Genomic DNA, 16,077 nt, shown 5'->3' on the forward strand with positions numbered 1-16,077 from the left:
GGTACTATCTACAGGTTGTGGGATGAAGCGGCACTCGAGATCGACCCCGACCTCTGCGCTCTGACCATCGTTGATGTCATCCACAGCCAAGACGTAGTCAGGCAGTCTGCTGCCCTCGCACTGGCTGCCTTACTGGAAGAGTACCGCACAGAGATTGAAGGAACACTGTCGAAACTCTTCTCTCTTCATCAGGACAAGCTCCTGGTGAGTCTGACCAGATTTTTGGGATGAGATATTTTTCACTTGTTTTGTCTGAATCAAGCATTTGATTTGTCAGTGTTTTTCCTGACTGTTCCATACTGTTTGTACTGGTTTGCTTGATGTCCCCAACTGTTGAGCCCTTGCATGCACGTCACACGCGAAAACCATTTTGGTGGTCAATAGATTTACATGTAGACGCCGCGTTGCCTTAAATGCGCACTTCACTGAATAACTCATAGTGTGGTTGACCACCAAATTGGCGCATCCAAGATTATTCTGATGATGTCGTCGGGTGAATAAGTGTGGGACGTGTGTCCACATAGTGTTTCAAGTCCCTACACGTACATTATTTGGACCTGTTTCATTCTCAGGTCCACCCTTCGTATGTAGAGTGAAACCGCTATATAACCACCGTATAAAACCTGTTCTGTGGACTGTTTTGAAACGGTTGGGCAACTCACTGGAAACGGTGAGCTAATCATCAGAATCTTACCAATTCACTCTTACCCTTGTCGTGTTTCGCCCAGATACCCCCACCTGTTATGGATAGCCTCGGGCGTGTCATATCAGAATCCCCGCCCGATGAGTTCTCGGCCCGCTGCGGCATCGCCAACGCCCTGGGGAAGATATCGCCCTACCTCAAGAAGAATCAAGTGTCGGAGGTGTTCCGGTTCTTTGTTCCTGAGGGGCTGAATGATCGGAATGAGGAGGTTCGGAGAGTCATGCTGCAGTCGGCTACAGCAGTCATTGACAACCAGGGCAAGGTTAGTGTCAACTAAAGTGGAAAGACTTCCCAGCTTGTTTACTATTTTCACCTGTATTAGACTTTACTTATATTATGTTATTTTAGAGTTTCCTTGGGCTGTAATAACCTTACTTAAAAGGTTTAATAACTGTTATCCCCATAGTTCTAGCCAACTTAAGCACCAAAGTAGACATCCAGAAAAAAAATATGTAATGTATGATATACAATGTACAAGACACGCTAAATTGATTACTCAGATGTGGGGTGTCGTGGCCGATTGGATAAGAGCACTGAACTCGAGCTCTGATTCTTCTTCCAGCAGAGTGTGGGTTCGAATCCCGGTCCCACTTGTGACCCTGAGCAAGACACTATAACTGCTTCTCTCCACCCAGGGGTAAATGGGTACCTGTGAGGGCAGAGATGGTTCTTGTGATTGGTTTAGCCATGTAGTGCATATAATTGTCGCACAGGCTGTATACTCCCCAGGGAGTTAAGATGGTTTTAGGAATGATTTCAGGCCCAGTGACCAGGTTTAATAGTGTCGGAAGTGCTTTGAGAAGCCCTCGGTGGGTGAAAAGTGCTATATTAAAACTGGTTATTATTATTTCAAAAATGTCAGAAAATGTAACATGAGTAGCCAAATCTGGATCTCATCATTGGTGCTGAAGTAGTTCTAGGTCTACCCTAACTATTATTGGGATAACAGTTATTAAACCCTTTTAGTCCAGTTAGGTAATTACAGCCCAAAGAATCTCATGAATTCATCAACAATGTCGCAAGAGTAACCATTGAAATGCCCTTTACAATTTCAGTCATCTTTTTTATCATTTGTGACAATTCCATATTCGAAAAAGTTTAGGCCTATTGATTTTGGTTTTTACCCTTACACTGATGTGTGTTGGCACTGTATACTCAGTACTTTCCCGAGGTCTGTGTATGAAAATCACAGGCATTTCAGGTTGGATTCGAACCCACAATCTTTGCAATTATAGAGCAGTGTCTTACCAACTAGACCACCGAATGCTAACACACATCGTTGTAAGGGTAAAAACCCAAATAAATATTCTTTATCCCAGATGCAAATTTAATAGAGCACTTAAAAATTTGGGCCCGAATAGTAAATGAATAATTGAATAATTATGATTTTTATCTCCTGTTGTTATTTCTTTTAGGATAGTGTCGTCGTACTTCTCCCAGTCTTTGAGAAGTTCTTAGACGAGGCACCGAACACATCATCCTACGATGCTGTGAGACACAGCGTGGTCATCCTCATGGGATCACTAGCCAAACATCTGGACAAGACTGACCCTAAGGTCAAACCCATCGTGGCTAAACTGATCGAGGCGCTCTCCACTCCGTCCCAACAGGTGAGAACAAGTTTTATAATAATAACAATAATAAACGGCGATCAGAATTAGATGTTGAGGTCTCGAAATCAATCATCTGAAAGCCATAACTTTGTGTGACAAGGGTGTTTTTTTCATTTATTGTTACTCACAACTTCGACGACCAATTGAGCTCAAATTTTAACAGGTTTGTTATTTTATGCAGATGTTGAGATACACCAAGTGAGAAGACTGATCTTTGACAATTACCAATAGTGTCCAGTGTCTTTAAAGATACTTAGATAAACTGTTTTTGAAAAGACGTCATGGCTCAGTAAAAAAAATATTTAAACCCTATTTTCAGATCATTTATTTAAAAGTTTATATAGTTAGCACTTTGTTGTCTTTCGACTCTCACATTTTTGTTTATTCTTTCCAGGTCCAAGAAGCAGTCGCCAACTGCCTTCCCCCTCTCGTTCCAGCTATCAAAGCAGACGCCCCGGCCATCGTCAAGAATCTCTTGGCCTTGCTACTGGAGTCAGAGAACTACGGAGAGAGGAAGGGGGCGGCCTACGGTCTGGCCGGGTTGGTGAAGGGGTTGGGTATACTATCACTCAAACAGCTTGATATCATGTCGTCATTGCAGGATGCTATACAAGATAAGAAGAACTTCAGACGTAGGGAAGGTAGGTTGCACCCTGTACAATGTGACATTAATAATAAATATAATAATAATTTGGGAGGCTTATCATCCTTACTCGCAGCTAATAGATGAATTGCGAAAGACGCGGCTACAACGTGTTCGAGAAGAAGGAATGCAAGGGCGCCTTTGGCAGCCAGCCACATCAACTCATTATGACCGCCAGAGATCAAAAGTGTTTGATTTTTCACGAGGGAGGAAAACCGGATGGTATGGAAAACCCTTGTGGCACAGCAGAGAACCAACCCACAACTCAACTCACATATGGCCCCGACCGGGAATCGAACCGGGTCACCTTGGTGAGAGGAGAGCTTTACGCACAAGCCAACCATACTGCTGTCCACACACTTAAGCTTGTGTACGCCTGCAACCGTGGACCTTCTATAGTCCCTCTTTTGTTTATACTAACTTTTTTCCAACAGCACCCATTGGTTTTGTACACGTTTTCCAACTATGGACCTTTACCAAACCATGGACTCTATTGTGCTCTTTTGTTATACATATAGGTCCCCGGTTTGAGTGTGTATACCTACTTACTGACACAGTAGTGGTTAGCTTCAGTAATCATCCCACAAACATTGCAAAACTGTTGTTATGCTTCAGATCACTTTAGAAAAGAAATACGAAAAAGTATCCGATTAGTTTAAGCATTGCAAAACCTCATAAGCTTAACCCAGAGAAGTATGGTCATTATTCACTTTTCAACGCTTTCGATTTGTCAGCTGCACTTTTGGTTTGTCAGCTGCACTTTTGGTTTTCTGCATGCAGTGTACATGTGCATAAAGTTGTCTACATCATGTAGTGTTGTTTTCCATTCACTATGTAATACATGTAACTTGGAATCTCCATGTGAAACGCATGCGAGGTCAAAGGTTCATTTGTACGGATCCGGAAGCATCCGATCAGGCTGGTATCTGGAGTTATTCACCAGTCTCAAAGTGTGACGTCAGATGTTCAGACTATGTGTGCACATGTTTCCCCCATGATCTACTGTGACATTTTTTCTGTCTTTGTAAACTCTTGATGGCGCTCTCCTGAACTGCTTGATTCCCGCATTGTCCTTGACAAATTGTGATTGTTTGTTATCAACAGGAGCCTTGTTTGCTTTTGAGATGCTTTGTAACATGCTGGGACGACTGTTTGAACCCTATGTGGTTCACGTGCTTCCTCATTTACTGCTGTGCTTCGGGGATGGCAACCAGTATGTCAGAGAGGTACGTTTGCATTGTTAATGCAGTGATTACTGGGGTTAATAAAAATAATAACCCGCTTTTCACAACCAATCACAAGAACTTGAGTTCGGTGCTTTTATCCGCTTGGCCACAACACCCTATGGATGAGATGAGAAGGGGTTGGGGTTAGCTACATGTAGGAGATTGGAAGGGGGATGGGGTCGGGTGGGGGTGACGAGGTTTGGGCTGAGTCGGAGATGGGAGGTAGTTGGGGTTGGATGTGAAGGGTTTGGAGTTATGTACAAGATGGGAAGGGGATTGGGTGGCAAGGTGGTTGGGGTTGGTTAGAAGAAGGGAGAGGGTTTGGGTTGGGTGTGATGGGCTGAGGTCGGGTAGGTGATGTGATGGGTTGGGGGCGGTTGGAGATGGGAAGCTGATGGTTAGTAGATGGGAAGGGGGTTCGGGTTGGGTATGTGATCAGGGCCTAATTTCATAGCGCTGCTTAACGGTAAGCAAATTTGCGTGCTTACTGTAGCAGAAAAATTTGCTTAAGCCTTAGCGTATTTCACAGGTTAGCAGTTGTGCGGTAAGCACCGGATGGTTAGCATGTCTTTTCGTGTGCTTACGGTTAGCAGCGCTATGAAATAGAAATTGCACAGTAAGTACAAAATCGGCCGCTAAGCAGCGCTATGAAATTGGGCCCTGAAAGGGTTGGGATTGGAGTTGTGACAGAGGTAGAGAGGAGGATATGATTAATTAGATCACTTGAAAATGCTACTAAAATGTTGCAGTTAAAGGGAAGGTACACCTTTGGTAATTGTCAAAAACCAGTCTTCTCACTTGGTGTATCCCAACATAAGCATAAAATAACAAGCCTGTGAAAATTTGGGCTCAATCGGTCATCGAAGTTGCGAGAAAATGATGAAAGAAAAAACACCCATGTTGGACGAATTTGTGTGCTTTCAGATAGGAATAAAAGACTTCTAGCTAGAAGTCTTTTATTATTTTAATGGAAAAAATACATCTTTCTCAAAATCTATGATACTTCAGAGGGAGCCGTTTCTCACAATGTTTTATGCTATGTACCAACAGCTCTCCAATGCTCGTTACCAAGTCAGTTTTTAAGTTAATCATTTGTTTTGAGTAATTACCAAACGTGTACCTTCCCTTTAAGGTGCATGTCTCCTGATAGTTTGACTTACACAATGACCACAGCTGCACATTGAAGCAGTACATGTGGGGTCTATTGTGTTACTGTGTACTTCATAACTGGTTAATAGCAAACCCTGTGTGCAATAAATTTCAAATTTAGTATGATCCTTAATGGTGATCCTGTTCTAACCTTACTTCATTGTAGGCAGCAGATGACACGGCTAAGGCTGTCATGAGTAAACTGAGTGGGCATGGTGTCAAACTCGTTCTTCCATCGTTACTCGCTGCCCTGGAAGAAGACTCATGGAGAACCAAAACAGGTTGGTAGATGCACCATCTGCTCTGATAATTATACAAGCCCAAATCATAACCCTTATCATAAACGTAATGAAGCCTGTGGAGAACCAAACAGGTTTGTAAGCGCATCATCTGCTGTGATACTTATACAAGCCAGAATACTATAGCCCTTGTCGTAATCTTAAAGAACACTGGAGTACAAAAACAGATCAGCTGTTACCAAGCACCCTAAGCGGGAAGAAGACTTGTGGTAAACCAAAATGGGTTTGTAGATGCATTGTCTGTTCTGATATGTACTCAGATTAAGCTTGGGCGATATCGATTTATTTTATTCACGATATATCGCCGACAATATATCGCGATATTCGATACAATCGCGATTAATTAATTTTGACATCATCAGTCTTCAAACTCCCAGTGAAAGTTGTAGAAGAGACAGTCATAGCATAAGAGATGTGTTCTAATGACCTACATGTATTCTTCTGGTTTTACTCCAAACCTATGGGGTGCAAGATGTCTTAGCTAGGAAATACATGGCGATGTTGCGATACTTAATCTATATCGCGATATATCGATATTTCGATTAAACCAAACCGATCCGATATCAAAATCGTTTCCAAATTAGTATCGCGATATTCGATAATATCGTGATATCGCCCAAGCTTAATTCCAACCCTAACCCTAAGATCCAAATTGCCAGTGGGAAAGCCGGGGAATATGACCGAGAATATGACATGGCAAGTTTGTTATGTTGCATCCCCTTAATCGGGTATACCTCCTGGCTTCACGCCAGTACCCCTAAACAAAGGTATTGACAGAATAGGGAGACCCCCTAACATAGGGCTAGATAGCTCAGTTGGTAGAGTTCAGAGTTTGTTAGTTCAAATCCCACTCGAGTCAACTGTTCTTTGTTCAACCCAAATTATTATAAATTTAAGGGCTGTTGATAGTATAAAACATTATGAGAAACGACTCCCTGTGAAGTAACGTAGTTATTTGAGAAAGAGGTAATTCCTCACTCAAATATTTGAATTTCAGAAAGACTTAAGCCCGGAAGCCTTTTTGCGATATACGCAAGTGAGTTGAATGGAGCTGAACTGCTGCGAAATTCAATGCGACTTTTGTGGCGTCAACATTTGCTTCGCATTCGCATTCGCAGGAAGTATGAACCGGGCTTAATGCAAACCGTTTTCGTTGGTGTTATATTTATCTACAGGTTCAGTGGAGTTACTGGGAGCCATGGCTTACTGCGCTCCCAAGCAGCTGTCCTCATGTCTGCCCAGCATTGTACCCAAGCTGATGGAAGTACTGACTGATTCACACAGTAAAGTACAGAAGGCCGGCTCCCAAGCACTCAAACAGATCGGGGCAGTCATTAGGAATCCAGAAATCCAAGGTATGCCAAAGTTGTTGCTGTTTTATACTAAAGGGCTAGTATTTGTCTAAAGGTGTTTGAAGACTTCAAACAGTTGTTTTCCTGTTACAATGGATTTTAAGTGGTATACCCTATTTTTACGTAGCAGACATCCGTCCTTCAATACTGACGATGGACTGCGCCCGGGGGTTGTCCTCTCTCTTGCAGCTGCAGCTGTGACTGAGAAGTCCTATTCTTGCATGGCAGTCTCTGCCACAGTTGTTGCAGACATACGATGAGGGGGCTGACACAGGGGTGGGGGCTGCTACTCGCAATTTTCTCCTCTGCCTCTTCTCCTGTAGCAAGGAAGTGCACCTCTCTTCAGCGTGATTGACCCCTGTGGCAACTGTCTGTCGTTATTTTTACGTACAACTGTCTTGTTATTGTTGCAGGTTGCAATGTAAATGAGACATGCCACAGTGCATAGTGCTTGTCATAGTTGAAAGGAACTATGTAAACAATACACCCAATTTGCATAGTGCTTGTTATGTTTACAAGGTGCTACAAACATGTATGTAAATGAGACATTCTATTTGCATATTGCTTGTCAGTAATGGTTACCAGTTGCTTTGTCATCACGGTTATAGAACCCACACTCTGACAACTGAAAACCTTTTTGTCCATTGCTCTAGACCGCTTGGTCCTGACACCCCATCCTCTCAAATTAAAGCATTGTATGTAATGTGATTCTGACAAGAAAAACAAACAGGTACATTACATGTTCATTCTTGGTTAATTCTTTTAAAATTAATTTCGTCTTTCTTTCGTCTTTCATTTTTGAGTTTGAGTGGCAAGATGGCTGAATGGGACTCACAAGATGGCTTCATAGTTCCTCCAGTACTATAATCTAAATAGATGTTAACATCTGTTAAATCGTTTGCAGTACCCGCTGCTAAAAAAAGGGCTCAAACTGCCTCTAACTCGGTGGTCTAATGGTATGACACTGCTCTACTATTGCAAAGGTGGTGGGTTCGAATCCCACCCAATTAATATGCCTGTGATTTTTTTCACAGAACTCGGGTTAAGTACTGAGTATACAGTGCTAACACACATAGGTGTATATGGGTAAAAACCAAAACTGAAATCTTAGTTTAAAAAAATAGCAAGCAGTTGCATCCTCAGTACTGTAGATTTCTTTACTTGATATCTTTTCTATGTAGCGATTGTTCCGATGCTCCTGGATGCCCTCTCCAATCCTTCAAAGAAAACCTCCGCGTGTCTTCAACTTCTGCTAGGGACGAAGTTTGTCCACTTCATTGATGCGCCCTCACTTGCCCTCATAATGCCAGTTGTACAGCGCTCCTTCCAAGACCGCTCCACGGACACTAAGAAAATGGCTGCCCAGATCATCGGCAATATGTACTCCCTAACTGACCAGAAGGTACAGTGGTTTTCTGTTTGCTTATTTCTGTTTCAATTTACCTATTCTAGCTGGGGCAGTCAGAAGCCATTCAACCTGTTTAGTCAGGGATCACACACACATATCCAGGGATCACACACATTCAAGTTTACGATACAACCTGGGAATCAGCATGATAGGTATTACTTTAAAGGGATGGGACTTTTTAATTATGTGAGAGGTTAGCTGTCTATCAGCTTATCACCTGGTCACCAAAACATGAAAGAAGATATAGGGGATGACAAAATCTCATGGATACAGTTGTAGTAGCCAGGGACATCCAACTGATCTTCCCAACTTAATTGAGGGGTAGACAAGAATGGGCAAATCTCAACATGATTCCGACCTCGGGTCGACTAGAGAGAGAGAGAGAGAGTGTCAAGGATTTGTATCCTAACAATGTAACAACTTTGTTTTGGTTTTACGTAGGATCTGGCACCCTATCTCCCCTCCGTTATGCCAGGTCTAAAGGCATCCCTTCTGGATCCCGTACCTGAAGTCAGGAAGGTATCAGCCCGAGCCCTCGGAGCGATGGTCAAAGGGATGGGTGAGAGTAGCTTTGATAACCTCCTCCCGTGGCTCATGGAGAAACTCACCGTGGAGCAGAACTCAGTGGATAGGTCAGGTGCAGCTCAAGGTAAGTTAGACCGCTTCTGAAATGGGGAGTTTCGCCTACAGCTTCGGCTAGATCAGCTCGTCTGCCAGCAGCCTCGCTACAGCAGCGCGCTGTAACGATACCTCTCGTCACTAACCCCTGGAAGGGATGTACCGAGAAACAACGCTGATTGGCTCATGAAATTGGTTATGCATTAAATGTAAATGCGCGCGCATGTAGTGTTTAGCATGTTGATCGCGCCCGCGTTTTTATGGCATGAACACGTTTTAAAAAAGAAAAACAAAAACATTCTTTAAGACGAAAGACATGCATGTGCGCGTAGAAAGGATTGATTACAGGTGCTCATTAAAATGTGCTAGATTCTAGCACATTTTAATGAACAAATTCCAGGGGTTATGATTGAGCAAGGCATCTTCAAAATGTTTAAGTTTATTGTAAATCTGTGGACATTGTGTAAAAAGTACGAAGACCCTTTAAGTCAATGTAAAAACACTCGCTCACTGAAAAGGATGTATACTCTCCGAGTTGTTGTGGCCAAACTCTGAAATTCTGTAACGAACCTTACCCGTAATGTTGCTTGAACTTTTGATTCAGGTTTGAGCGAAGTCATGGCTGGTATGGGAGTGGAGAAACTGGCCAAGCTAATGCCAGACATCATCAAGACAGCCGAGGCCCCTGACATCCCTCCTCATGTCCGAGATGGTTACATCATGTTGTTCATCTACCTACCGGGGACGTTTGGAGAAAGGTTTACAGAGTATGTGGGCAAGGTCATCCCAGCTATTCTAAAGGTAGGGTTGGTGCAACACTTCTGTGTTTCTGTTTATAAATTGACCGTGTCGAATAACCCCTTCGAGAAAGTGTGCACAATGGTTAACTAAAGGTTGACCATTTGCACTCGAACCCAGGCTGGTTGACCATACGCCTTTCTTAATATTTATGCATGAGGTGCATCACAATGCTAATCCAAAACGAGGCGATGGGCGCAGCCACTGCAAGTGATGGGGGACTTGCGCCCATAGTCTCATTTTGGGTAAGAATTATGACGTCATGCATAAATATTAAGAGAGGCGTATTGGTTGACTACTGTGGTCGACCATTTGGAACCAGCCTCGAGCCCATGGTTTCTTCACTGGTCCCAACAGCATGTTCCATTCTGACATGTGTAAAGCGCAGAGGGGAACCAGTGACACTATAGTGACATAATGTGGAAGGTTGACTAGAGATCCATATGAGTCGTTCGAGTGAGTGCGTCACTGCGCATGTACGTTGCTAGTTAGTAGTCAACCACGGGTCGGGTAAATTTGCCCACTCGAACTTGCTCGTTGTTGCTATGAAAGCGGCCATGTTAAAGGGCAGGTCGTCTGCGTGTCTACACGCTTACATCAATGGAGCATGCAGCACGCAGAGTTCCCGGTTTGATTTCTATGGCACTCGCATGCACACGTACACACCCAAGCTTAGAGACGCCATGGTGTAGGGCAGGTATTTTAGTGGTGACGTCATATTCGATACGGTCTATACCCAGGACAGAGAGGGCATCACATGGCCATGTTTAAACATAGGGTAAAGACACGGTGAGAAGTGTTTAAACATAATATGCGTGGCACACAAGCTTGTAAACGCATGGTGTTAATTTACACATAACAAAATCAATACAAACCGATAGACCTGCTTAATGCGGAAAAAAACAACACCAATTAGCATGCATGCGTATGCACAACTGTTGAGCGTCAATGCAATTTTGACCCTGTGCGAAACAAAGCCCAATAAATTGACAGAAGTTCACAATTTTTATGAATTTTCCAACCTTAATACTCCTCTCGACCAATCAGAATGGATAAACTGTCTGAAGTATTTTATGAATGGCCATTTAAAGTGTCGTGGCCTTGCGATAAAGGACCTCACCTTCGGAGTCAGGAGAAAATAACGGGAAAACCCACCCTTGTTTCCGCACGTTTCGCCGTGTCATGACATGTGTTTAAAATAAATCCGTAATTCTCGAAATATCGAGAATTGATATTGTTTTAATGTTTTCTCAAAAAGTAAAGCATTTCATGGAATAATATTTCAAGAGAAGTCTTTCACCATTACATGTACCTTCTGTAAGCCCTGTAAGTTATTTGTAAATCTGTGAACAAAAAAAATTCTGTTCCGAAAGTGTCCAATGGCTTTAAGACATCATTTTATATAGTTTCAGCTGTGAGTTATGTCTTTATAATGTTATTCTGAGTTGAACAATACATCAGTTTGCTTAAGTGAGATACATTTTTCTAATTTACATATCAAACTAATCTAAGATATAGAGCAGGATGGTTGTACATGTACACTGGCAATGGAGCAGCAGCCGATTTCACGAAACGCTAGGATTAATCCTATCTTGACGTAGATGTAGGACGAGTAACCCGTCCTAACTTAGGATGGGTTTAAGCGTCCTAACGTCTATGGATACGGAATTTAACTCGTCCTACATGTAAGTCTTGAGATTAATTCTAAGTTAGGAAGAGTTTGGTGAAATCAACTGCAGGACCTTCAAATTGAGTTGAGATAATTCAATGTGTATTAAAAAATATTGTTTCAACAGAAAATGGACGCTGTGGCTTTTAGTGCAAAAAAATAACCTGTGCCACTTGTTCCACAGCAAGCGGGCAATGTGCGACACCCTTTTATGGTTCATTTGGGTTTCCATTATTCATATGGTTTGATCAAATCACGGCTTTCTGCTTGTTCTCATCCTTATACTGTGGCTGTGCCGAGATGTAGAACAAAGAGCTACTCCAGTAGCTTTTTCCCTCGTACTACATCTCTTTGGAACTCCTTGCCTGGTGCATGTTTCCCTTCATCCTATGATCTGCCATCTTTTAAGAGGAATATCAATTCCTACCTTCAGCTCTACTGAGTTACTACATGTACATTTCTATGTTTTCTTCCTTGTAGCCCTTAACTTAGAGTGGCTATTAGTCTTGTTTTGGGCGAACTTGCATAAAAATTAAAAACGATTGGTTATGTTTCATAGTCCAATCCGGTTTGGCCTTTAAGATCGACCAGTGCAATAACAGCATGTCTTGAAGACCATTACGAAATTCTTGTCTTTGAAGACATAGTTGCTGGTTTTCTGCCCTCAGAAAAACCTGCAAAATTATTAAGTTATAGCATGAACAGTCTATTAAAGTCTTTACCATACATGCCATCGGTACAAATAGGCAAGACCTTGAACCCGAGGAAATTCTTCAATCCTTTTCAAGTATCATGAATGTCCTGTATTAGCAAAGTTGAAGTTGTATTATTATTATTTTTTTTACCCATTATTATATGTACACTGATGGGTATAAAGCACTGTATACTCAGTACTTTTCCGAGTCCTGTGAACAAATATCACAGGTATAGTGCTTGGGTGGGTTTCGAACCTACAACCCTTGCAATTCTAGAGCAGTGTCTTACCAACTAGACTACCGAGATTGCCCGTTAGCTAGAGGCAGTACGAAGTTGAAGTTGAAGTTGCTTGGTTTGATGTGGGATCTCCTTGGTAGTGCTGATCGAATACATTTTGTTCATTCATTTCGATTCTGAACACCTACCCGGTTTGGCCTTAGAGGTCGACCAACGCAACAACACAGCATGTCTTGAAGACCTTTCCGAAACTTCTTGTATTTAAAAATGTAAATGATGGGATTGATCACAGAGTTCATGTTGTAAACCAAGAGAAGTAGGCTTATATTTGTATCTTCTCGATAAGTGTCAGAAATACTTGTCCAGATGAATAACATGACATAGAGAAAACTTGGCGTCCAGAAAACAACCAGTGCACCTATAACGATCCTAAGCATGCTGATCACATTCTGTCTGGCCTGTAAAAGCTCAAGGGCTGCTGCTTGTACATTCTGTTGTTGAGCGCTTCTCTTGAGAGTGGCTTGGATCTTGTAGTAAGCCCAACTCATGAAAAGGATGGGCAGAAGGTAGCTGAAGATAGCAGAAAGAGTGGCACCAATATGAAAATGTACTGAGTCGTTATTAATGTCACATGCCGTAGTGTTGTCCTTTTCAGCATCCATTGTGAAAAGAAAGGGACTTGATAACAAAATCGACATCAACCACGAGATGAAAATGATCAACTTCACCTTTTTAGCGGACATCAATCGTGGGTAGTGCAGTGGATGTACTATTCCAATGTAGCGTTCATAGGTCACCAGACACAGACCATTACTTGAAGAGTAGGCTGTTGTATAAGAAATAAATAAGCTCAGAGTAATACATAGACAGTATATTTCTCTTCCAATGGAACTTTCAATGCTTAGTACTGCCTGCTCCAAGATTATACTCAAACAATAAACACTGTCAACCACAGCAAGATATGCCAGCAAGTAGTTAGTCATATTGTGGATGTTTTTGGTGCGAAGGATGACCAGCCAAGCTAGAGTGTTGAGAATCACTCCAATGATGCCTTGAGCCATTGACAGCTCAGCAATCCAGTCAGATCCCTCCACAGCTCCTAGAGTATTGTTATCTACGAACATCTTTGACATTGTCATTTGAAAATGGCTGGTGCTTGTCAGTGGTGGCTCTATGAGAACTTTAAGGCAGGAACTTCATCTAGTCTAAACAAACTTGTCTTTGGTCACAAAATGTGACTTTAGTGAAATACAGTCCTCCAAAGCGCCTAAGTAGAGAATTTAGAGAATCTTTCATATGATTCCTGCATCAGTGGACGACACCCAAGAAAGATACAGTCTGCAAGAGTCGCTTGCAAATCTGAGGGTCTTCATCAGTTTACCCTGTCACTTTGTTTGAATTATTTGGAAAAGAGGCGCATATCACTTATAATACACATTGTTAAACATTGTTAAAACATGTTAAAGGTACTTTATTCGATTGAAAAAAAGGGAAATACTTTATTGTTTCTTCTAAATCACTGTCAATCCTATTGTTTGCTCATTCTTCAAACAGGCAGAATGTTATAAAGAGATTGTTTACTAAAATGGGTATCAAGAGAGCTACATAGATATTGGTTTTTGCTGATTGGAGTGCTGTCCAAAAGGTCAATGCTGTGCTTAATTTGTGATTTGAGTTTGCAGTCATGCCTTCAGTTTGCATTAACTTACATGTATTAAAGGCAGTTGGCACTATTGGTAATTACTCAAAATACTCATTAGCATAAAACCTTACTTGGTAATGAGTAATGGGGAGAGGTTGATGGTATAAAACATTGTGAGAACCGGCTCCGTCTGAAGTAATGTAGTTTTCGAGAAAGAAGTAGTTGTCCACAAATTTGATTTCGAGACCTCAGAATTATATTTTGAGGTCTCGAAAACAAGCATCTGAAAGCACGACAAAGGGTGTTTTTCCATTCATTATTATCTCGCAACTTCAACGACCAATTGAGCTCAAATTTTCACAGGTTTGTTATTATATGCATATGTTGAGATACACCAAGTGAGAAGACTGGTCTTTGACAATTACCAAAATTGTCCAGTGTCTTTAATAGACAATAAAGTGCTGTCAGTTTGTAGGTCTGAAATGACATCTTTGGCATGAGTTGAATTTACTGATTGCTCATAAGTGCTGTCAGTCGAGTCCGAATAACTAAAGTACACAGCTACAATCAAATACATCCATAATGAACCTCAACAGAGTGGGACTATTTCCATGGCAGCCTGAATTTTAATTGACATTGATTCTAATGAGAGAACAAACACTCTGCTCTTTTCCTGAAGACGAGCAGAGTATACTGTTCGAAAGGTCGAGACCAAACCGGCTCTTTTCAAAGCCAACACTCCTCCCAACAGAGATTTTACACATGGTTGTACCCGCAAGTTTAGCATTTATTAATATTTTCTTCTAAATTTTCCCACACCATGCAAAGCTTCAAACAATACCTAAGAAACATAGTGTCTGATATGGATTATAGCCTATCCTTCATTGATGATTACTGATCTAAACATTTGTATTAGGAGTCTAACTCTAAGATGTTGCAATTTGGTCTTTACGTTCAAAATGAGATTTTCTTACGGCTTATTTGATGCCTTTTTGTTAAAGGGGCTGTGTCGTCAGCATCAAAGTGGCTCTCTGGCTGTATATGTATGCACTCTTACCCAGCCAAGTAATATGCCTGTGATATTTGTTCACAGGACTCGGGGGGGGGGGGGGGGGGGGGGGAGTGAAGTACTGAGTATACATGTACAGTGCTATCACACATTGGTGTATGGGTAAAAACCAAAGTTAGTAGAGAGGTTTCGCAAGCATGCGGATACAGCCTCGTGTTGGATTTTGTTTCGCAAAGTATACATGTAGGTATGTGTCACTCGAGTGCGCTCGCATTGATCACGAGTGTTTTTCCTGACAAGCATGACCGACAGAGACCCCGTGTTTTGTAAACTGCATTTTCTCACCGTTTTGCTTGCAAATGACTGACAATTTTCTATCTACTCGTACATGTATATCAAGCACAATACCAGTGAAAGCAATTCCGTGGGAAATGTTTTTGATCTGGGACAAAAAGACAGCTAAAAGGCTGCAAAACAGTATCCGTTTTTCTGCGACGTTTATGAGCTACCGTATCCGTAGCTTACGTGTGTGCAAAATACGATAGTCGCGGATACGCAGCACGTGAACACACAAAGTGTCGACGTATATCTGTATCTGTATGTGTATCCGTATACTTGCGAAAACCTCTCTATTATTCTTTATCTTCCATTCCGATGCCAGTTTTCTATCTTCTAACTCTTACCAGTTACTGTACCCTTGTGGCCTCTGTATCATTCCTACGGAGTGTAGGGACACACCTGCAGTGACTGGGTGAGAGTTCATAATTCCATGTACATGTACAGCCACAGGCATGCTGTGATCAGGACAACACCAGTCACTACAGCCACAGGCATGCTGTGATCAGGACAACACCAGTCACTTTACATTTCTAGAAATTTTTTGTTAATATTAGTTGTCAAAACAAATTTTTTAACAGCAGCATGCTGATCTTGTATTGTCAATCTGAGCATGTACAAATGTAGCAAGCACCAAATAACCTTTTTCTATGAATGAACTGATAATACATCACATCAT

General features: G+C 41.9%; 1 protein-coding gene across 1 annotated transcript in view; it reads left to right on the forward strand.

The window, feature by feature from the left end:
• LOC139938131 (stalled ribosome sensor GCN1-like) overlaps positions 1 to 16,077 on the forward strand; it is a 114,651-nt gene that overhangs the window by 28,148 nt on the left and 70,426 nt on the right. Inside the window, exons 24-33 of the mRNA XM_071933509.1 lie at positions 15 to 204; positions 729 to 965; positions 2,119 to 2,313; positions 2,711 to 2,957; positions 4,064 to 4,185; positions 5,501 to 5,615; positions 6,809 to 6,988; positions 8,167 to 8,387; positions 8,835 to 9,042; positions 9,616 to 9,812. Of these exons, the coding sequence (XP_071789610.1) occupies positions 15 to 204; positions 729 to 965; positions 2,119 to 2,313; positions 2,711 to 2,957; positions 4,064 to 4,185; positions 5,501 to 5,615; positions 6,809 to 6,988; positions 8,167 to 8,387; positions 8,835 to 9,042; positions 9,616 to 9,812 (1,912 nt within the window). The remainder of the gene's footprint in view (positions 1 to 14; positions 205 to 728; positions 966 to 2,118; positions 2,314 to 2,710; positions 2,958 to 4,063; positions 4,186 to 5,500; positions 5,616 to 6,808; positions 6,989 to 8,166; positions 8,388 to 8,834; positions 9,043 to 9,615; positions 9,813 to 16,077) is intronic.

The sequence above is a fragment of the Asterias amurensis genome, chromosome 6 (assembly GCF_032118995.1).
Source record: "Asterias amurensis chromosome 6, ASM3211899v1".
Lineage (NCBI taxonomy): Eukaryota > Metazoa > Echinodermata > Asteroidea > Forcipulatida > Asteriidae > Asterias > Asterias amurensis.